The sequence below is a fragment of the Mirounga angustirostris genome, unplaced genomic scaffold (assembly GCF_029215605.1).
Source record: "Mirounga angustirostris isolate CCGP_5_RB_7025 unplaced genomic scaffold, mMirAng1.0.hap1 SCAF_13, whole genome shotgun sequence".
Classification (NCBI taxonomy): Eukaryota; Metazoa; Chordata; class Mammalia; order Carnivora; family Phocidae; genus Mirounga; species Mirounga angustirostris.
The window spans coordinates 44,099,701-44,122,550 of NW_026991721.1; the positions used below are offsets into that span (position 1 = coordinate 44,099,701).

The 22,850-nt window shown below is 37.4% G+C and overlaps 1 protein-coding gene across 13 annotated transcripts in view; it reads left to right on the plus strand.

Moving 5' to 3' along the window:
• PICALM (phosphatidylinositol binding clathrin assembly protein) overlaps positions 1–17,910 on the plus strand; it is a 110,329-nt gene extending 92,419 nt beyond the window's left edge. For 9 of the 13 annotated variants that reach the window (XM_045894559.3, XM_064576813.1, XM_045894557.3 and 6 more), the window contains 3 exons: positions 313–417; positions 15,185–15,287; positions 16,547–17,910. In XM_045894559.3, coding sequence (XP_045750515.1) covers positions 313–417; positions 15,185–15,277 — 198 coding nt within the window. In that variant the 3' untranslated portion in view covers positions 15,278–15,287; positions 16,547–17,910. The remainder of the gene's footprint in view (positions 1–312; positions 418–15,184; positions 15,288–16,546) is intronic. The other 4 variants (XM_045894560.3, XM_045894561.3, XM_045894567.3 and 1 more) reach the window with 1 other exon arrangement.
• The last annotated feature ends 4,940 nt before the right edge of the window (positions 17,911–22,850 follow it).

Genomic DNA, 22,850 nt, shown 5'->3' on the forward strand with positions numbered 1-22,850 from the left:
AAATTTGAAAATTTTGGATTGGTTAAAATTATTTTGTCTGCCATACTGTAGAAAGGTTTAAATTTTGCTTAAATTTAAGCTTTTTCTTTTTCTTTTTTTTTTTTTTTTACAAACCTTAGAAGTGTACACATTTAAGACTTAAAAAAAACTCTTAAGAATTTATAGCTGTCAGTCTCATTTGTATTTAAAAGAATTTTTCCTTTGGGTTAAAGTAAAAGTACTAGTACATTCCATTCCTATCATCCTTCTTATTTACTACTTAAGGAAGATGTTAGTCGGCATTAACTAAATTAATATTTTTCTGTTTTTTAGCCTCCTCAAATGGGAAGTGTACCTGTAATGACACAACCAACCTTAATATATACCCAGCCTGTCATGAGACCACCAAACCCCTTTGGTCCTGTATCAGGAGCACAGGTACTAATGTGCCACATGTAAACTCTTAATGTACCTGATGTGAGAAGAATAGAATACTAAAAATTCCTTTTATACAACTTAAACAAATTATGTTTTTCCCCTTGACGGTGGATGTTATTTGTTTCCTATCTTTATTATCTAAAAGAGCTTTTAAGAATATTGATTTATTTGGAAAGAACGGACAAGCAGATTACAAACATTTAGAATGGAAAATTCTTGACAACTTGTAGTTGGTCAGTGCAGAGGATTGTTTTTCTGAGGTTAAGGAGCCTATTTTCTGTTCATGATTCTGGCTTGCTGTCCTTTGTGAACGCTAGAAACCTTGAACTCAGAGCTCCAGTGTTTTGGCTTGAATGGTGCTACAACAAAGGTGTTGCTCTTGAGATATTTGTGAAACGTGGCAAGTCTACAAAAAGTTGTGAATGTTATTTTTTCATTAGATAACTTCCTGCCACTGAGTATTGTATTTAAAAACAAATTAGTGGGGCGGGATTGGGGGGTGGGAAAGCAAAAAAACCTTGAAATGCCATGCTGACCTAATTTCTTTAAAGGAGAGACTTTCCTCTTCAAGTGTTTCTAAGGCCCTCTCCCAGTTCCTGAAATTTCACCCCAAATATTCATACTTTTTCATCCCATTACTGTTAGCATTAGGGGAATCTGGATTTAAAAAAAAAAAAAAAGCTTTTCCCCACTATGGTTAGAAGATATGTGCAGTTCTTTGTTACTCGTGGCATACTAGTGGATGAGACACTCAGGAAGTGATGGAATGGCTTCTCATTCTTTGTCTGTGGCCCTGCTCCTGTTGTGTGACACTTAGAAATAATTATGCACAATTGTTAAAGTACTCCTTTCTTACACTGCTTCTGATGCCAACTGATTGGTTACTTTCATGTGTTTAATACTTAGTTGAAAACATTGGTGTGAGCATTTGATAATGGGCTTGTTATTCCTTTCCCACTTGAATACATGTAGTATTTACACTTGCCAATGCCTACAGTGTTAAACTACCAATATTAGTTTGTATTGGTCCAGTTTGAATCTAGTCTCTATGTATTTCATAGACTCATGAACCACTGGCAGTCAATCCTTTTGTTTTTTAGTCTTTTTGAGTATTTAACTCATTTCATAAATTGGCATCTCAGGGAGTACCAGTAACTTGAAGTGGATAGTGAATTTAGTTCTGATTAAAGGGTAAAATCCATGTTCTTTGTAATTCACGCATTTGCCCAGATGCCACCTTTTTCCCCCTTTTTGTTCATGTTAAAGTAACCTTTTCTTCCTGTTCCTTAGTCAAAAGTATTTACAATGAAGATAGATGGGAGTGAGAGTAATTGATGCAGCCATAACTTTTTTATAAGTCCGTTATTTTGTATGTATTTGGTTTTATAAAGTGGATTATGGATGTATATATAGTTTACTTTGTCTTCTGTCTTTTACTACTAGTAGTTCTAAATACTGGCTTTGCTAAAGAAATATACTAGATTTTATAATCTTTTAAAATGTTGATGATTTCCCTAACTATTGGTGTAGATGTTTTCTTGAGATTGTATGTCTTCCTTATGTCCTTTATTTTTTCTTTGTTGTTTATACTTTTAAGTCAGATATATATCGTTTATTTTTTTTAAGATTTATTTATTTTAGAGCACATGCGAGTAGGGGGGAGGGGCAGAGGGAGAGAAGCGGACTTCCCACTGAGTGTGAAGCCTGACGCGGGGCTTGATTTTATGACTCTGAGATTATGACCTGGGTCGAAATCAAGAGTCGGATGCTGGGTCGCCTGGGTGGCTCAGTCGGTTAAGCGTCTGCCTTCAGCTCAGGTCATGATCCCAGGGTCCTGGGATCGAGTCCCGCATCGGGCTCCCTGCTCCGCGGGGAGCCTGCTTCTCCCTCTGCCTCTGCCTCTCTCTCTTATCTCTCATGAATAAAAAAAAAAAAAAAAAAAAAAAAAAAGAGTCAGATGCTTAACCAACTGAGCCACCCAGGCACCCCTATCATTTATTTTAAAAAAAAAATTTTTTTTTCTGTATAGACTAAGTGACTAGCACCTTAAATGTATTTAAGAGAAAAAGCCTTAATCCAGTGCTATAAATTTACCAGGAACTGCTGACTACAGTAAGTTTTTCCCCGATGTGCGGCTGACCTTATATCCCCAGTCTGGGTCTTGTCTTGCAGGTTCCTGTCTCATAAACAGAATACATTATAACCTTAAGCTTGGATACCTCAACCTGACTTTTCCAAGCACTTATTATCTCACCTTCTTCTCAAAATAATTTTTAAGGTAGATGGGCCTATTATCACCATCTCATTTTATAGATAGAGAAAGCTGAGACTTGGAAAGGTTCTTCAACTAAGTAAATTGCTGAAATGCAACTTATCCCCAGGAATCCCTGGTTTCTGGTCCAATGCTCATTTGTAACACTTTGCCTCTCTACTAATGGGATTGGGCCCATATGCCTACTACACTAACACTGTCTTCCTTTTGGCAGCAGTGAACCACTCTGCAAATCTTTGGGTTTCCTGCTGGATTATAAACTACATTTATACATTTCAGAATATAACTTCTGTAGATGTCAAGAACATCTTCTGTAGTTTTAGGAATGCTTTTAACCTTACTCAAACATTTTATATGAATTTTGCTTAAAAAGAAAAAAACATGGTTTAAAAAATTGTAGTAAAAAATCTGCCTTTATAAAAAGTAGTGGCCCCCTAGCATCTGCTCTTATTCTAGGTTTTATATCCTGTTGCCTTCTAAAAATCCACATAACTCACTGAAACACCAAAAAAGTACAAGAGTTTCCATGGGCATGAAAAGAGACAGTGACAGAAATACCTTTTCCTAATGAAATTATGCCAGAAGAGAAGAGAATGAGAACATTAGAGTAATAAGTTTCAAGTTAAGAAATAAAATTTGATGTTAGTACTTAACTCTAAATATAGATTGAAGAAAGCACATGAAGGAAGCAACTGGATAACTAGGAAAAGAGAAAATCAGGTGGCAGTGAACTGGCTCAGAAAAGCTTCAGTCAGTTTCAATCAATTGAAAATCAGACTCTCAGATTTTTTTTTTTTTTTTAAAGATTGTATTTATTTATTTTAGGGAAAGAAAGCACAAGCAGGGGGAGGGGCAGAGAATTTCAAAAGGACTCCATGCTGAGACTCTCATGACCCTGAGATCATGACCTAAGCCGAAATCAAGAGTTGGATGCTTAACCAGCTGAGCCACCTAGGCTCCCCAGGATCTCAAATCTTTTAGTGTTACTTTTCATTTCTTTTCCCCTTTGTTCTCCAACTGTTCATCACAAAGCCCCATTAATTGTTTCTCTGCTATCATTAGATCCATCCTTCTTGCTTTCTACAGCCTTCACCCAGATTGGAACCCTTTATCTCATGCTTATTTTACAACAGTCTAGGGAGACTGTGTTTCTTGCCTTTCTAATTTAATCCATTCTGTAGATACTGGAATAATCTTCTATGGGCAGTATTTTTAGCATCTTATCTCCATATTTAGAAATCTAAGGAAGTGAATCTAAATATAACTGAACATATAAGCCATCCCCTTAGCTTTCTTTCTTTCTTAACAGCTACCTCACAGAGTCTCCATATCTGTAAGAGTAATAGTGAGTAAACAGAACATTCAGGTTCTTCAATTCCCATGCCTTTACAATTCTCAGTAAGTATCCAGTGTTTTGCTGCTTGTCTTTGCCAGAAAGCCTTCATCTGTCATAAAGTAGATTTATTCTTCATTCTTTTTTTTCCCTTTGATAATGTTTTTAGTTTTTTAAGGTTTTATTTTAATTCCAGTTAGTTAACATACAGTGTTTTATTAGTTTCAGGTGTACAATATAGTGATTCAACTTACATACCTTACCCAGTGCTCATTCTTTACTTATTCTTTAGTCCTCTCTCATCCCTTTCCAGTACTTCTGAGATCTGAAGTTCTTTTCCTTATCCTGCATTATTTTTCTTTATAGAAGTTACTATATTACCTGACATCTCTTTGTCCTGTCTGTCTATCCATCTATCCATCCATCCATCCATCCAGTCTGCAAGAGACTCCTGGAGTGGATTATAAGCCTCGTAGAGGCAGGCTTCTATGTGTTTGTTTACTTCTGTGTCCCTGGTTCCTAGAACAGTGCCTGACTCGTAATAGTTTTGAACATTGTCAAACAAGAACATTGTCAAACAAGTGAATCTGGTTGAAAACTAACCTTTTCTATTATGTAACTTACTTGTTCTTCATTGATCTCTCTTTTCACTTATAACCATTGTGTAATAATTCATAGCCATATTTAAAATTGGTTTAATTTGTTAGCTAATAGTTACTGTAAGCTAAAATATCACATGACAGTCACCTAAGAAATGAAGATACACCTTTAATTTCATGATTGAATATTTTTAATAATTAAAAATTATGCTGTTTATTTTTTTAAAGATTTTATTTATTTATTTATTTGACAGAGACACAGGGAGAGAGGGAACACAAGCAGGGGGAGTGGGAGAGGGAGAGGCAGGCTTCCTGCAGAGCAGGGAGCCTGATTCAGGCTCCATCCCAGGACCCTGGGCTCAGTCCTTCCCAAAACTACACAAGATGTTCTTGACATCTACAGAAGTTATATTCTGAAATGTGTAAATGTAGTTTATAATCCAGCAGGAAACCCAAAATCTGAGCTGAAGGCAGATGCTTAATGACTGAGCCACCCAGGCGGCCCTAAGCTGTTTATCTTTGAATTAGGTGAGATTTTTTTTCATGCTTTAGTGTTCAATGGTTCTGAGCCAGTCCCTTAGATTAATTTTGCCCATTCAAATGCTAGTTGTAGGGGCGCCTGGGTGGCTCAATCAGTCGTTAAGCATCTGCCTTGGCTCAGGTCATGATCTCAGGGTCCTGGGATCGGCCCGCATGCTCGACAGGGAAGCCTGCTTCTCCCTCTCTAACTCCCCCTGTTTTGTGTTCCCTCTCTCGCCGGGTCTCTCTCTGTCAAATAAATAAATAAAATCTTAAAAAAAAAAAAATGCTAGTTGTAACCAGAATAATTTTTCTTAGTGAATTGCCTTTTAGTTCTCTCATTAGTTTCCTCCCTTTTTTCATTTGGATTCAAAATTCCTTGAGGACAGAGAAAACATGGTAAACAGTAATTTAAATGTAAAATGAAATCCCATCAAAATAAAATCTTTTAATCAAATCCCAGTTCTACACCTATTGCCAAAAATCTTTCCCTGATCCTTGAAGTGCTTTTTGGGACCTATTACTTACCCAGGGCATAACTTGTATCTTCTGGTCTCTTGCTTGCTTACTTGAAATTAATATTTCATATTTAATATTCAGCCCTACCAGATATGTTTATCTTATTGCCATTTAGTGAGGCATTCCAAACAGTTGTGTTCTGTGTCCTACATTATATCTAGGTTACTCTAAGTGCTGCATTAGTGTTAGCTAATACATTCCAGATGGCTCTTAGCTCAGACTAGACTACTCTGTTCTTTAGGATATTGTCTTTAATTTAATAGACTACAGTGTAGTATTGAAATTATGCCTTCCTATACACTCACACTGTTCTCCCCTCATTTTTTGTGCTGGCTTATTCTGTGACTTTTAGGTATTTTTATGTAACTGTTAGTTGCTTAAAAAGATGGGGATTATGTTCTTCTGTTTCATGCCCAGTATTTTAGCTTTTAAGGAAAAAAATATGTTTTGCATTAGTGTATCTTCCTAGATGTTTGACTACATGGAAAATACTAGATCCCTGTGGTTAGTGATTTTTTTTTTTTTCCCTCTTTCATGCTTCCTCCCAGTTTTGCTCACTGTTTGATGGCTTTTTATGAATCTGTTTGTTTATTAACTTGAGGAGAATGGGGACTCTTACTCCTTCTCTTAATACTGTTTTATATAAATCTTACTGGTACTTAATGGTATATACATTGAAATGTCCATTGCTGACCAATAGTTTATTAAACTCATTCTGCATTGCATTATGCAGCTTTTCTGTTAAAAGCATGAAGACAGTTAATCTAGTTACAGTTTTCTTTTTTTTTAATTCTTATGTTAATCCCCATACATTACATCATTAGTTTTAGATGAAGTGTTCCATGATTCATTGTTTGTGCATAACACCCAGTGCTCCATGCAGAATGTGCCCTCCTCAATACCCACCACCAGGCTAACCCATCCTCCCACCCCCCTCCCCTCTAGAACCCTCAGTTTGTTTTTCAGAGTCCATCGTCTCTCATGGTTCGTCTACCCCTCCGATTTCCCCGCTTCATTCTTCCCCTCCCGCTACCTTCTTCTTTTTTTTTTTTCTTAACGTATATTGCATTATTTGTTTCAGAGGTACAGATCTGAGATTCAACAGTCTTGCACAATTCACAGCGCTTACCAGAGCACATACCCTCCCCAGTGTCTATCACCCAGTCACCCCATCAGGTTTTTTTTGAAGTCACTATGATGTGCAATAATATTCTTTTAGTGGATGTTTATTAGGCAGTTTAGATGTTGTTGAAGATCTTGGGGGGAGTGGGTGTTAGTTATATTCTTTTTTTTTTTTTTTTAAAGATTTATTTGAGAGAGAGCACGAGACAGAGGGGAGGGTCAGAGGGAGAAGCAGACTCCCTGCTGAGCAGAGAGCCTGATGCGGGACTCAATCCTGGGACTCCAGGCTCATGACCTGAGCCGAAGGCAGTTGCTTAACTAACTGAGCCACCCAGGTGCCCCTGTTAGTTATATTCTTATCCTTGTATGAGAAACTTATTCTGATCCCATACCAATCTGTTTTCCCAAAAGCAATATAAAAACCAGAGTGTTATGTAAGGGTATTTAATTTTTAAAATAAGCTATTAAAAGTTTTGTTGGTTTTTTGATTGGTATTGGTTTTTGTTTCGTTTTGTTTTAGTGGAGGGTTGCCAGTTTTATTTATGGAGGATATGGCTAAAGACACAAAATGGCTGCTGTGTTTTGTTTGTAACAGCCAATTTTAAGTAAGTCTGACATCAGTTAAGTGTCTGAAAGGAAACAATGGCTTATTGTGAGTGCCTTTTACCCTTCTAAATAGGGACACTGTTGGATATAAGAATAATTCAAGTCTTACAAAAAATTGCCTTTTTAATGACTTTCTTGTGTGTCAGAACTAGTGGCTCTTTTTGCTATTAGGCTTAGTTTCTTAGTCTTTTCTCTTTTTCTTTCTTCTTTTTTTTAACTTTCCTGGTGTGTTAATTGTGGGTGTTGGCAGTGCCTCTTCTGTCAGCTGATCTGCCCAGCTGGATTTCTGTGAAGAAGGTCTTTTGCCTTGTCAGCAGTGCATTATGCTCATTTATCCTTGCCTCCTAGAAGAGATCATGAGGGAGTTTACTTTGGGAATTGGGGATTTAATACCATAGGTGAGAGTGGTTCTGTAGTCCCTGGGGCATACCTGAATCAGTCAAAACAAAAATTTGAGGAGTCCCATCTGCTGACAATTAATGTTAATAAGACAACCTATAGAATAAGGCCTTTTTACTGGGTTTTTGCTAAGGACATTCTTTCTAAAAGGTAGAGAGCTAATTTCTTGTTTTAAAACCAGAACATATTCTTAAAATCTTGAATGACTGTAAAGTTCTACCTCCGTGATGAACATCAGTGACCATATACAGCACTGTGTGGATAGAAAATATAGGGGTGTATTGACTAATATTTACTGAAGTCCCTTTAAAAATTTATGTCTCTCTTATCACTTTAACTTTTACCTGTATGTTAAATATAGCCATAAATTTTAGCTGAGTTGAAATTAATTGGGATAGCAGATTTTAGAGAGGAAACAAAAGCACCTGCCTTGAAGTCAGCAGATCTGCATTAGAGTCTACTGTTCGTGTCATGGGGCTGCCCATAACAATGTATACCACAAACTTGATGGCTGAAAACAGGGCCCCAGGGCCATGCTCCTGCCAAATCCTCTGGAGGAAGATCCTACCTTTCTTCTTCCACAGAGGGAAAGAGGTAGCCCCAGTCATGTTTTGGTTTGCAGCTCTAGCACTTCTAGCGTCTTCCTGTGTCTGTCTTCATGTGGCATTTCTCTCTTATAAAGACACCAGTCATTGTATTAGAGCCCTTTTAATGACTTCATCTTAACTTGATTACATCTTCATAGACACTGTTTCCAAATAAGGTCACATTCATAGGTCCTGGGGATTTTTGTGAGAGGACACAATTCAACAGAGTGTCAACTCCTCATTAACCAAGTGTTTCAGGGCAAGTTGACTGTGTAACTTGGATGAGGCTCAGTTTTTTGTGTTTTTTTTTAAGATTTTATTTATTTATTTGAGAGAGAGAGAAACAGCATGAGAGGGGAGAGGGTCAGAGGGAGAAGCAGGTTCCCTGCTGAGCCGGGAGCCCGATGTGAGACTCGATCCCAGGACTCTGGGATCATGACCTGTGCTGAAGGCAGTCGCTTAACCAACTGAGCCACCCAGGCACCCGAACCTCAGTTTCCTAATCTTTAAAATGGTAATTTTACTTTGTGTATAAGTTTGCTATAAGGATCAAAAAGAAATATTTGAAATTGACTTAGGAATGTGGAGGTTTATTTTTTTATTTTTTTTTTGGAGGTTTATTTTTCTTTATTGATTATTATAAGGAACTTTTTTGTTTTTAGAAGAAAATTATATAAGGTTGCCTTATTTTCAGTGCTTATCTCTGTTCCCAAATTCTAATTTAATTTGTTCTAATCTAATACAGTTTATATTTCTTTCCATGCATTACAAATAATCTTGATTGTAAATAATTCATGCTTCATTATTTTGAAACCTTAATTATAACTCTTATCTGACAATGTCAGATAAATACATGGACACAGGCCATGGTGGTAACAGGGTGGCCCTGCTGAGCATGGTTTGCTTTAGGGCGTGAATCATCCATATGCACAGTAGACTGTGGACACTGTTCACAGGAACCAAGCCACATCATTCTTCAGGAATGTATCAGCAGCACTTTAATTGGTTCAACCTTTGTGGAATGTAGTGTTACCGAGAAATATAAAACTAGTTTATAATAATTAAGATATTTATTTGGACCAAATAAATAAGTTTATCTGTTTTGTGGGGAGGGGTAAACCTTTTTTGAAATGTCTAAGTCTAAAATTCTCTCCTTAGACATTTTTAGTGGAAATTCAATATATAAATCAGGTAAAAGCGGGTAGCCTAAATAAAGTTCATATGGAACACAGTTTGGAAATTTTTTTTTTTAACCAAGCTGGAGTGCCATATTTCCCAATAAATGGCAAATAAGGGGTGTATTATAGGCACATTTAATTAGTACTTTGTCTTATAGTAAGAAGTTGATATAGTAGGAATCAGCAGTTTAAGTGGGACTTTAAAAGGACTTCTCTCTCTTTTTTTTTTAAGATTTTATTTATTTATTTGACAGAGACACAGCGAGAGAGGGAACACAAGCAGGGGGAGTGGGAGAGGGAGAAGCAGGCTTCCCACAGAGCAGGGAGCCCGATGTGGATGCGGGGCTTGATCCCAGAACCCTCGGATCATGACCTGAGCCGAAGGCAGATGCCTAACAACTGAGCTACCCTGGCATCCCTAAAAGGACTTCTCTTATCCTTGGAAGCACTTCTTATATACAGAAGATGTTTATTTTTAGCTATGTCAGTTAATATTTTCTCCCATCAGTTTATGAAATCTTGTGATCTATTTCCCTCTCCCCAGTTTGGCTTTCTTTAACTGTTTGTCAGTTTAGGTTGCCATAATTCTAATGAGATGACTTTAGATGTCATTTTAGAATAACTTACAGCTTCTGTGTTAAAAGTTTTTAAATTATTATAGACTCTAGCGGTAGTCTGATGCCCCTAAGATGAGTAATGCTTTGAGGGTGATAGGAGTAATGTTGGCATAACTTTGTGATGTTACTGATGGACAGAGGCGCAACATGGGGTTACGTTAAACACAAACCCAAGAAGCAGCTGTTAGAGGCAGTAGACTAAACCTACATACAGGGCAGGCCCTCTATATACGGTAGAGAAATCCTCTCTTTTAGCCACACTTCCCAGAGACACCTGAGGAATAGCATCATCTTTTAAAGATTTTGTTTATTAGAGAGCAAGAGAGAGGGCACTAGAGGGGGGAGGGTCAGAGGAATAAGCAGATGCCCTGCTAAGGAGGGAGCCCAATGCGGGGCTTGATCCTGGGGCTCAGGGATCATGACCTGAACCAAAGGCAGACAGATGCCCAACCCACTGAGCCACCCAGGCGCCCCAGAGCATTGTCTTTAATAATGCTACACTGTATATTTATATCTCTATGCAACTGGATCCAGTTGTGCCACTAGTGTCCTGGCCATGTTCTAAACATTATCCAAAAACAACTTCCTGTTCTGATGTTCTGTAACTCTGTGTTCAGTTTATAACCAATGTTTCTGTCTCTTAATTGTTTTGATTGCACAGCATTATCAGGAAAATATTTTTTAAGCATGTACCCTTGTACATATAGCTAATGTATATCTATAAATTATATATTCCTACAACAATATATTAGGTACGTTTAAAAACAAAAATAGAAGTGTTAAACAGGTAAAAATTAAGAGAGAAGTTCTAGTATTTTCTTCTAATGTCCTACTTTGAAGATTATTTTTATTTTTATACAGAGCTTGTTTTATCACCAAAAAGCATTTTAATTTAACATGTTTTAGAATGCTTACTATGTGTAAGTCATTGCTAGTTTCTGAACAAGAGACAGGTAAAATAGGTTTCCTACATCTAAGGAGCCTAAGAGTGAGTATAATATGGACACACATGTGACTGGTTGATAGCAGAATAAGAACCATTATAAGAGAAACAGAGTGTTGAGAACACTGTGGAGAGCAAGAGCGACACAGATTTGATGACATTTGAGCTGGGCCTCTTATATAAGAATAGATAAGCTTTTGATTGTAGGTGATAGGGAAGTTTGAACTAGTATTTGAGCTACTGTTATTTGAGTTACTAATATATGCCAGGCAGTGTACTGGATGCTTTTTGTATATTTTCATTTAATCCTCAAAACAGTCTTAAAGGGAGATAGAATATTGGGTCTAGATATATCTAAGCCCCATTTATAGAAGAGCCAGGATTAGATTCAGTGCTATCTTTCTGTAAAACTCGGCTCTGTCATCCCAAAGGAAGTATACCCATTTTTCTCTTAAGATGTTGACTTTGCTTCTCTAACAAAGACAAAGTGAGTCTCTACAGCACTGCTATGTGGTATCCAGGCTTTTGGGTGACTGCAGAATTCAAATGGAAAGAAAAGATGTGGCAGAGTTTCTTCTCTAAGAATGTTAAGCACAGCCAGTGATCGGTCAGAAGTTTATCCTTAAATAATTCAATTCTTTATTCTCCTATAAGCTTTTAGTTGCACTAGTCTCACTTTGAGACTGCTGTTACTTTCTTGTTCCGACCTGAAATTTTCTTTCTTTGGTGTTGAACATGAGTCTGATGAAGGAGTAACCATTTTTGTTTTATGACATTTGGTTTAGCAATAGAATTCTTTTTTTTAAATCTCTTAAGTATGTTTGACTTTTATTAAAGTTATGCTTTCTGTACTCTGCCTTTATTATACTAAACACATGCTACAACCAAAAAAATCTTTGCTTTTGACATAAAAGCAAAGATTTTTGGTAACATTAGAATTTTTTTTCCCTTTCAACATTATATTTTAAAGGTTGATTAGAATGGAGGAAAAGGGTGGAGGAATTTCAGCTAAGAGTTGCCATCATCAATTATAAATCTTAGTATTTCTATTTATATGCTGCTCTTCTTTCACTGTTTCTCAATATTTTATTTTCCTATAAAATGAGAAAGGAAGACTAAGTATGTCTGTATTAGACTTAACAGTAAGAGTGACTACTCTTTAAAAGCATATTCAGGTGTGGTATAGGTCAGTTTGATTTGAATAATAGCTGTGCTAATTTTTTAGCTCTGTGGGAATTGGTGTGGAGGTATTTGAAATAAATGAATAAATGAAAAAAAAATAAAATTAATAAATGTTTTATTTAGTTTTTAAAGATTTCATTTATATATTTATGGGCAGGGAAGAGCTCAAGTGGGGGGAGGGAGAGCAAGAGAATCCTCAGCAGATTCTGCCCTGAGCATGGGTCTCAATCCCATGACCCTGAGATCATGACCTGGGCCGAAATCAAGAGTCTGACACTCAACCAACTGAGCCACGCAGGTGCCCCTGGATTTTTTTTTTTTTTTTTTAAATAGGCTCTTTGCCCAGCATGGAGCCTTACATGGGGCTTGAACTCACCACCCTGAGACCAAGACCTGAGTGGAGATCAAGAGTTGGACACTTAACTGACTGCGTTCCCTCCCCACCCCATATTTTGGGGTTTTTTGTGATGGCATATTTGTAGTAGGATTTTTTTTTTTTTTTTTTTTTTTTTTTTAAAGAGCGCACACACGCCTAGTACTAGCAGCCCTACATAGTCTAATTTACTCATAGAATGATAAGTAAAGGAAGGTTAGCTCTTTTACTTACAGGTGACTTTTCAGACTTTTCCAGTCCCGCTGCTTCTCACCCACCAGGATCCTGTTGGCCCCTTCATGCTCTTCTGTTCTTCCTGCTTTCCTTGAGCAGTAATTGGGCTATTGTGGCTTATTTCCTTTTCTTTTTCCTTATTTACTCTCAGAGCTGTCTACTTTCTCACCAGTGCATGGTGTGCCCGTGCTTTGATGCAGGTGCCAGGAAGAGGCGGGCACAGGTGGTCCAGGGCTGCTTCGTGGCCCTGCCTTTAGCACTCTGAGGTCAGCCAAACCAGTTTGGGCATTGTTTCATGTGCTTGAGATGAGTTTGATGATATGGAGCTTATTACAGGGGTATTAGGTCTTTTTTTTTTCATGTTTTAATTTGGCTACATATTTATAAATGAAAGTTATAGGTGTGTGGATTTTTCCAATTTAAGTGAGAATAGAAGCATTAGTTAGAAACTGGCACTTTTTTCTCCCCAAGGAAATTGATCCTCTAACATTTGTAAGCCTGTAGGACTTCTCTCTAGCAGTATGCGCTCACACATTGAGAAGAATAGAAGTGTTCCCTTTTAGCATATTCTTCGTGCATTTTCCTCTGGGACTGTCGGGTCTTCAGACTGCCATCCTCATGAAAACATGACTAAGACATTTTACTGTGGGGCTCTCGTAAGAGACTTGAGATTTTGGATGCACTCTATCCACAATAAGGGATTTTTGGTGTTTTTGTTTGAACTTCAAGTGAAAGAGAAAATCTGTTTTGTAGAGAAACCCAGTTAGTCTTAGACTCTGTCCAGCTCAGTGACTGGTGATTACTTAAAATCATTCTGCTTCTGAATGGTCATCCATGGTTGGTCTGAAGTAGGGAGGAGGAGACATCCTTCCAATTGTGTTGTACCTTACTTTGTCTCTACCGGCTGTTACTTGAATCCCCAAATCCAGACTGCTGCTCCGTCTTCCCATTTGTAGCTGCCTGTGTAAGTTCATCATCCTTTCCATTGTCTCTTCCCATTGTCTTTGAACATTTATTTTTGAGAACAAGGTATGGATAGGACAATAGCTCAACCACTAAAATAACTGAAGATGATTTACAAACCTTTAAATTGCTTTTGGCATCACAACAACAAATTGCATATACTTATGATGTAATATTTGCTGAAAGTCATTGGCTATTCATTCTCTGTAGTGCTTTTCTTAAACAAATCAAAAGGTAGAAATGAGATCACTTTGAACCAGCAAAAACAGATGATGAGGATTGAAATCCGTTACAGGATTCAAATGTTGGAAATATGAATTGAAAATATTCCCACTTAGTCAACTTCAATTTAATACTCACTTGAACATCCCTAAAAGGACAGCTCATTTCATAACGCTTGCATGCCTCTGCAGTCTTATGCAGGGGGAGGAAAAAAAAATTAAAAGTTTGTTCCAAACTAAAAGGATTTGTGTTTGGTTTGAAATATTCAAATTAGGTGTGGTGAAGGAGCTACACATATGAAAATGAACATTGTTATTCTTCAGGAACTGGCTGCCTTTGAGGGAATACTAATGATACGTTATTGAGTTTAATAAACTGTTTGCCTCACTGTATATTCAAATGAAACGATAGCAGCTAATTCCAAGAATCAAGCAAATGTAATCAAGTAGAAAACAGAATCAGTGATCTGAAGTATTCCCTATTTTCGGGGCATATGTGGGCAGTTAGACTAGGTGACCTCTAAAGTCACTTTTACTTCCCAGAGTATATGCATCAGCTATAGCACATCCAGAGAAAGAGCAGGAGACAACTCCATGTGAAAACAGTATGAGCACTGAGGACAAGACTTTCCACCTCTTAGGAAGGAAGGAAAGAATATTATAGATGGATGTATTGGGTCTGGACTGAGGTCAGAGTTTGCATAGCTTTTGACAAATAGCCTGGACACAGGAAGCCATCTTTCCTCAAAAAGAAAAAATCACAATTATGTACTTTCTTCCCCTCTTACCCCACCCACAATAGAAGTCTTAACTGTGGGTCAGCTTTTATCAACCTTTTTGAGTAAAAAGACTTTATTCCTTTGGAATTTCAGAAACAAGAATTTGTTTTCTGAAAAACACATGCCATTGGATACCTTTAACTTGACATGTGATTGAAACTTTTGTTTTATAATAATTCCATTTTCTACAAAGGCTGCCTTTATATTTATTAAAGATGACAAAACAAAAACCACTTCTTCTTTCATTACATTTTCTGCTTTCATGTTCTGTCATTCAGAGATCTTTTTTTCTTTCCCTCTCTCTGTCTTCTTTTCCCCCAGCTGTCGGCAGCATCCAGCCCCTCCAGTCACAGTCCTCACAGAGCTTCAGGAAAGGACCCTTTTGCAGAGCTCTCTTTGGAGGATTTCTTATAAATCACTTTAGGTATTGCTGATTGTTGGGTGAGATGGGGACTTAAATACTTTAAAAGTTTATCAAATATTAAACACATTTCACTCTTCTCCTTTCTTTCTTTAAAGAACTCTAGGTTCTCGCTCTTCCTCCTCCTCCTCTATTTAGGTGAAGAATAAAAATAGATCAAAATAGGACCTAAGGACAAACAACTTTTGGAAAATACCTTTAACGTAATTAGAAGGTGTGAAATCAAAGAACCATCTCTCATGTTTACATACAAGCATCCACTGCTCACAGCAGATGGATGGGATCAAATATACCACCCTTAAAAACTGGGTGTTTTCGTCAGTCTTAAAAGTTGTATGGAGAACAATGCAATTCTACATGTTGGATTAGAGCTTGACTAGGAGCATCTCTAGTTTGAATATAATGTCCCTGAACATGATTTGTGAAGAATTCATTTTCACAGTTTCTTTAAAGTGTTATATTTATGTGTGCCTTTTCATTTAAAAATAGTAACATTTTCCCCAAAACAGACTTTTTTTTTTTTAAAGTTAAGGGCAAGTGAATACTTTATGCCCTTTTTGATAGAATTCTGTGTTTGATCCACACTGCCTCTTTTTGCTGGAAGGTGGTGAAATTTGTTCTTCTTGGTGCTCTAGCCCCCAGTGTAGATAGAGCTTCTAGATCTTTGAAAGTTGAAAAATCTTCTGATTTGACAAGTTTATTAGCACATCTACTTCAGTAATGTCTTTGGATGAACAGTTTAAGGGATATACTGAGTGAAATATTTGAGCAAACAGTGACGCCCTATTGAAAACTATTCCTTTGTAGATCTTTTGGATTTTTATCTATATTAGTAAAGAAATGATTTAGTAAGCATAATATTACTCTTCCCTTAATTACCTAGTTTTATGATATCATTTGGAAATAATAAGTCAGATTGTGCTTCTCTGAATGAGATTTTCACATGGAATATTTGTGTTCATGGACAGATGTTCTGAACTTGTCATTGAAAAATTGTTCATTTATTTTCTTTCTTCCCCTGTCTCTTGGTTTTTAGTAATTAGAAAGATACATTTGGAAGTCCCTCTAATTATGCTTCAGATACTGAGTTCTGGCACATGATGAGCTGATACTGACTTGGTTTTGTAATTAGGGTTGTGATAAACATTCAGTAAATATTTCTGGGCCAATTGAATGGTAAAAGCCGCAGAGCATTTTTATTTGTGAGAAGACATCTTACAATGCAGTGAATGAACTTACACTCTTTTTTTTTTTTTTTTCAGATACAGTTTATGTAACTAGATGGAAGAGAATGGAATTATTTCAGAAAGACAAGTGCTCAAGCAGCAAATACTTTCACTTCCAGCAAAATCCAAACTGCTGTCTCTTAAAACTCTCTTCTTCCATTAAAATGCTACAGTAACCCAGTGAAGGCCCATGAAAGAAATTGGGACTAGTCTATAGGAGAACGTATCAATACAGTTTATAAAGCCAAGAATTGCCATGATTTCAGACTAAGATCTGTCTTTTTGGTGACTAACCCTTCAGTTCTTTCAACTCTTATTAATACCCATAATCCGTAACCTACCAAGGAAAGCCCTTATTTGGAAAGTGTGAAATTTGTATTTGGAAAAGCTGCCTGGAGAGAAGAGCTTGTCCTTTACTGTAATGCAATAGGACTCTTTTGGGGGGGATCAAAATCATAATTCTTAATTATGCAGTATCTTTCTTTTCTCCAGTCCTCACAGATAACAGAAACAGTAACTAAAATTAACTTTTCTTTTAAAAAAAATTATATATTCAGTTTGCAGTAGACATTCCTTAAGTATTTGTATTTATTTATGATTATCAATTTACGTAACATTAATATTATATCAGACCTCCTTATGAAAATGAGTATGGATGTACACAGTATGTTTGATTTTTATCCATAAAAGTGAATCTGATTCAGAATGCTTTTCAGCTGACATACAGAGCACTAAATATTTTAAGGCAAGTCCATAGGTCTGAATCGCTTAAGAATTCTCAGTCTCTATGTGATTTAGGGAAGCATTATAAATGCATTAATCCTTATAGTCAATTCTGTGCCTAGGATTTTGCAAGGGAACAGTTCACTGACTAGGAAAAGCACTACATTTTAAATTCAGCATTAGTGCATTGGGAAGGAACTTTACTGCTTGTGCTTGGCATGTCATTATTTTCCATTTGACATTAGGGCCTTTCCAAAATGAATGTGAGGAATTGCTTTCACTTCAAGACTTTCCTTCTTTTCAGTAAAACTCTAGGAGGTGTTATGGGGGGAGGGAGGGGACAAAATCCTTGAAACCTTTTATTTGGCTCATGCCTTGTTATGATCATGTACCTTTTAAATAAGGGGAAATAGTATCTTTAAAGTTAATGTCTAGCCAACAGTTTAGTTAATGAAGAATTAAACTGCACTGTTGATCGGTGCTTTGTGTAAATACATCTTAACGTTTTGGTTGAGAGGGGCCTTAAGAAGGACAGTTCGTTGTAGGAAAGCAATTCTGTACATGAGTTTAAGCATACTTGTTGCATTGTCTCTGCAGATTCTATTTTTGTTTACAATATTAAAATGTATGTTAGCAAAAATGGGTGGATTTTCAAATAAAATGCAGCTTCCACAAAACTTTTTGTTATGGTATTCTGGTCTGAGGTGCTTTTTTTTTTTTCTTTATCATCAGTATCATTATTTTTTGCTAGTAAAAATATACACAGGTGATTATATTTGCTGATTTAATAAAATGTAAATTTTATTTGTTTTAACTTAATTTCCTAAAAGATTTATCTTTGTACCTTTTGTTACCTTCTAGATTCTTATTGATAAACTAAACTACTTATTAAAATTGTTGATTTTTGTCTTTGATCAGATGTCTTCGGTCAGGTAAGTATAAAGGGAGAAGATGCTTGTGTCTGGCACATTGATGCATGTGATTATTCTGCCAAAGACACCTCTGACTATATCATGTTTCATATTAAATAGTAAGTAGGATTCAGAGTACATGATGGAGGGATTAAAGACTTTGCATTGATAAGTGTCTGCATTATATTTGCCGTGGTTGGAAAAAGTATCTTTAGCCAATATACTTTGTTAATTTTACTAGTTTCTGAGTTTCACTATTATTAAACCATTTTCATGTAAATTGGGAAATTGTACTTTCGTAGTTAACTTCCTTAACATTATCACAGATTTTGATTGGTCTCTTGTGTTTGAGTGGATCTTCTGTTTCAGGTCTATGGCTTGTTCCTTTTATAATTACTTTATTATTATTATTATTATTACTATTTTGTATGTTTGTGAAGGTGCTTTAGATTTTCATCCTATTGTTGAAACAACTTTGGGGCTTGTTGGATAGGTGTTATCCACATTTTACCCATTTTATAGATTGGAATCAGGAACTGGGAAAGGAACTTGCTCAGGTTGATAAGCTAATATAATATATAAAGGAGTCAGGTCTTTGGTTTCATGGTCCATTGTCCTTTTTATGACCTGCTGTTCATTCTGATGTATGAACCAAGAAGGGAATTGCGTCCCTCTGCATTGAGACTGATAACCACACTTCATTCCCGCATGGTCTTCTTCCATGAAGCACATTTCCTGCTTCCTGCTCTGATGCCCAGACATCATGGGCAAGGAAAAATACAAAACACACATGATCATATTAGGTTTAATCACAGTATAACAAGTGAGGTAAATTAGCTGTTGTATGTTTAACTATATTAGGTTCTAAACCTGCACATGCCCACACCATCTTAGTACCCAACTACCAAGTTGGCAGTGGCTACAGAGGGAGGTAAGATTATTAGCTGCAGAGGGCAGCTGTACTCATTGCAAATCATTTTCAAAATTAGTTTTTTGCTGTTTACTTAACATTATCATTCAAAATTTTCTTAAAGATATCCTTTTCTTAACCAGTGACTATGAGAGTCCATATTTAGGAAAAGGCCTTATGTTAGATTAGGAATTTTTTCTCCACAAACAAAACATGACCCCTGGAAAAGAGGCCTTTATGGGGTAAGTTTCTCCTTGAACTAAAACAATTTTAAGTCTCTTCCCTTCTTCATTGTCATCAACAAACATGTTTCCAAATTCTGAGAATTCAGAGTACTGATACAAATGCTTATTTAACACTCAGTGGAGAGAAAAACATCTCTACATTCAGGATGAGTGTGGTGCCATGTGTTCGGCAGTGGCTGGGTCACAGAGTGAATGGAGAGGCCACAGCACTCAGCCAGATGAACTTATTCTTACCTTACAGAAAAGATAGCTTCACAGCTTCCATCAATGGCCACTGCAAATAGCTTAGTTCTTTGTTCAGCCATACTTGCTACCTTCCATGGATCTGACTGGCCTGGAATTCAGCTGTCTGAATAGGCTCTGAATGGAAAGGCTGCAGTATCATCTTCCATTTTGGTGTGTCACCAATCAGAAATGTTTTCTAGGGGTGCCTGGGTGGCTCAGTCGGTTAGGCGGCTTCGGCTCAGATCATGATCCCAGGGTCCTGGGATCGAGTCCCACATCAGGTTTCCTGCTCAGCGGGGAGCCTACTTCTCCCTCTCCCTCGCCGCCCCTCCTGCTTGTGCTCTCTCACTCTCTCACTTTCTCTGTCAAATAAATAAATAAAATCTTTAAAAAAATGTTTTCTAAGTCTCTAGCTAGTATTTCTAATTTTGGTGTAAGTATTTAGTAAATGTCCCGTTTGTTATTGATGGTGGCATACAGGTGTAGTATTTATTCAGGATGAAACTACCCACGTTGTCAAAAGTTGTGTAAAGTTCTTTCTGTGGTATTGGGGGACAGAGCAGGTATGACTGTCTTCAGGCAGAGTAATAGGTTACACTGATAGTAGACAGCTATGAAAGAAAAGGGAAAGTTTTATAGAAGCTTCATTTTCTAGTAAGTTCTTATTTAAAATAGCTCTTCCTTTATCTGCTACCAAAAATAATTTTAAGGTTGGTTTTGAAATAAAAATTGCTGTGTGAGAATCACCCGGGATGCTAACCCTAACCCAGTCTGAGCATTCCAGTCAGGCACCCTCCCTGTCTCCCTTGAGCCTGGGCACTTGGCAGCTGCCCTGTATTCCCAATTAAACAAGTTCTGGGTTATCATGCCCTTGACCCTTGACTGGGACTGTAGGGAAGAAAGTATCAATAGAGAAATAGACAATCCCCACTCCCCACCATGCACCTGGACTCCAGACTGCACTAATGTGCAGAACTTAATGATTTGATTTCGGCCTCTCAGGAACACTACATGGAAGCCTCTGGCACACCACATTGGCGCTGCCAGCTAACTTAGTGGCCATCTTAAAAGGCACAAAATGAAATCTGCACTTCGTTGGTCATTTATGTCCTGAAGTAGGGTAAGAACTGAAAAGCTTTTGCTTCCATGTGATTACATATTAAAGGAGGCTCAAAGGGCCAGGAAGAGGCAGGTCGAGGCACTGCAATAGGAGGGGAAAGATGCCAGATAAGTCCAGCAAGGATGGCTGTGCCCAGTGCTTGGTGTTCAGAACACCTATTGCTAGGAGCTAATCTTTGATAACTGCTCTGATAGGCAGAACTTAATTTATGATGGACAGAATTTATATCACATGTGGGTCCAAAGTGGAAATGAAAGATATGACAGTTTATCTTAACAGAGGTTAAACTGGTGTCATACTGGCCTAAAAAACAAGAATACAATAGGATAAAGAAATGATAGAAAACATATAAAAGTCTCTGTCCCCTGTTCTTGGCATAGAGCTCCTAAGACCACACTAGGAACGTCTTTTGTTTTAATTGGTCTTTGACCCTGGTTCCTGATACAAAATTACTGAATTTCTTGGAATTTCCTGGGTGACAGGGGTGTCTTTTAATGAAGCAGCTCTTGGTGGGCTCCTGGATAGCTTCAGGGTGAGGGCTGGTCGCCAGAAAGACCAAGCTGTCATGAGAAGCTTGCACTTCAACCCAACCACATCCTTCAGAATAGAGGGACTAGAGACTGAGTTAATGATTGAACATGCCTATGTTGATGAAGCCTCCATAAAAATTCCAATACTAAGGGATCTGGAGAGCTTCCAGGTTGGTGAAAAAAATCCACTTGCCAGGAGGGTGGTGTACCCCACCTTCACAGGGACAGAAGCTTTCTCTCAGACTAGGTATCTACATCTGGCCATTATCTTTATCCTTTATTATATCCTTTATAATACTGGCAAACATTTGGTGTTTCCCTGAATTCTGTGAGCCATTCAAGTAAATTGCCAAACCCACAGGAACCCTCATTTATAGCTAGTAAGTGAGAGGTACAGGTGACCACCTGGACTTGAAGTTGGGATCTGGGGCATTGGGGAAATGCGGGCCTTCTTGTAGGACTGAGCCCTTCACCTCTGGGGTCTGCACCAACTCTAGTTAGCATGAGAGTTGAATTCTAGGGTACCCAGCTGGTGTCCTATAATTATTTGGTGTGGGAAATCCACATGTCTGGTGTCAGAAGTATTTTACGAGAGTAAAGGAGAAATACAAGTGTTTTTCTCATGCATTTAGTAAACTTAGTAACTGAGGTGTCCATGTGGTAGAGACCGCATTTCAGAAGAGTAAAGATAAGAAGATGGACTATTTAATAAGTGGTTTTAACGGACACCATATATCTGGGGAAGGGTGACAGAATTCCCTCCAACATATACCAATATAAATTCCAAATGGGTTAAAGAGTGTAAATGTAAAGAATTAGAAAGATGAAGAAAATATAGGTGACTGTCTTATAGCAGAAGGGAAAGGATATGATAAAAAACAGTTCATCAAAGAAGAACTGATGATCAATGAAAAAATGAATCTAATAGTAACTAGAAAATTCAAATGGGAACAATAGAGCTTTCCAAGTATAAGGACATTCTCAGTGCTTTTGTATGTATTTGTTCATTTAATCGAGTCTATGGAGAAGGTACCTTTGTTATATCTATTTTATAGATGAGGAAACTAAAGCCTATGAGTACCTCACTGTGTGATCTTTATCAACTAAGTGAACTGCAATCCTGAGCCTCTGTGGTCTGGCTATAGGTCTGCTCATGACCACTTAGCTGTATGCTGGTGTAGGAGGATGCCATTTTGCCTATCAGAAAGCATTTATATAACAGCACAGGCAGGAGTGCATGGGGTCTGATTGCTAATTTAAAGCTGAGGTGAGTATAAGCTATACAGCTTTTCTGGATGGAAGTTAAGAGTTGTCAGAAGTCTTCAGAGTTTCTACCCCTGATCCAATAATTACACTTTTAGGAAATTTACCCAGGGAAATAACCTGGGGATGGGGTCTTGGCTAGGGAACTTGCCTTGAATTGTTGCATAGCACGTAAGTTTAAAATCAGGAATTGCCCATATTGAATAGCAAGTCAGATTAGTAGGTAGGATGCCATACCTTGAGACCATCTGTGAAACAAAACAACCTTGCTCTCATGGGTCGGTTTACATCAGTGGATAGTAGACAATTAGAGACTCAGTGCAGATTTTTATTGCTATCATTCCAGATTAAAAACCAGTCTACACTACCAGGCTGTGCCAATTCCCAGGCCAACCAAAAGTAGGAAGAGCTGT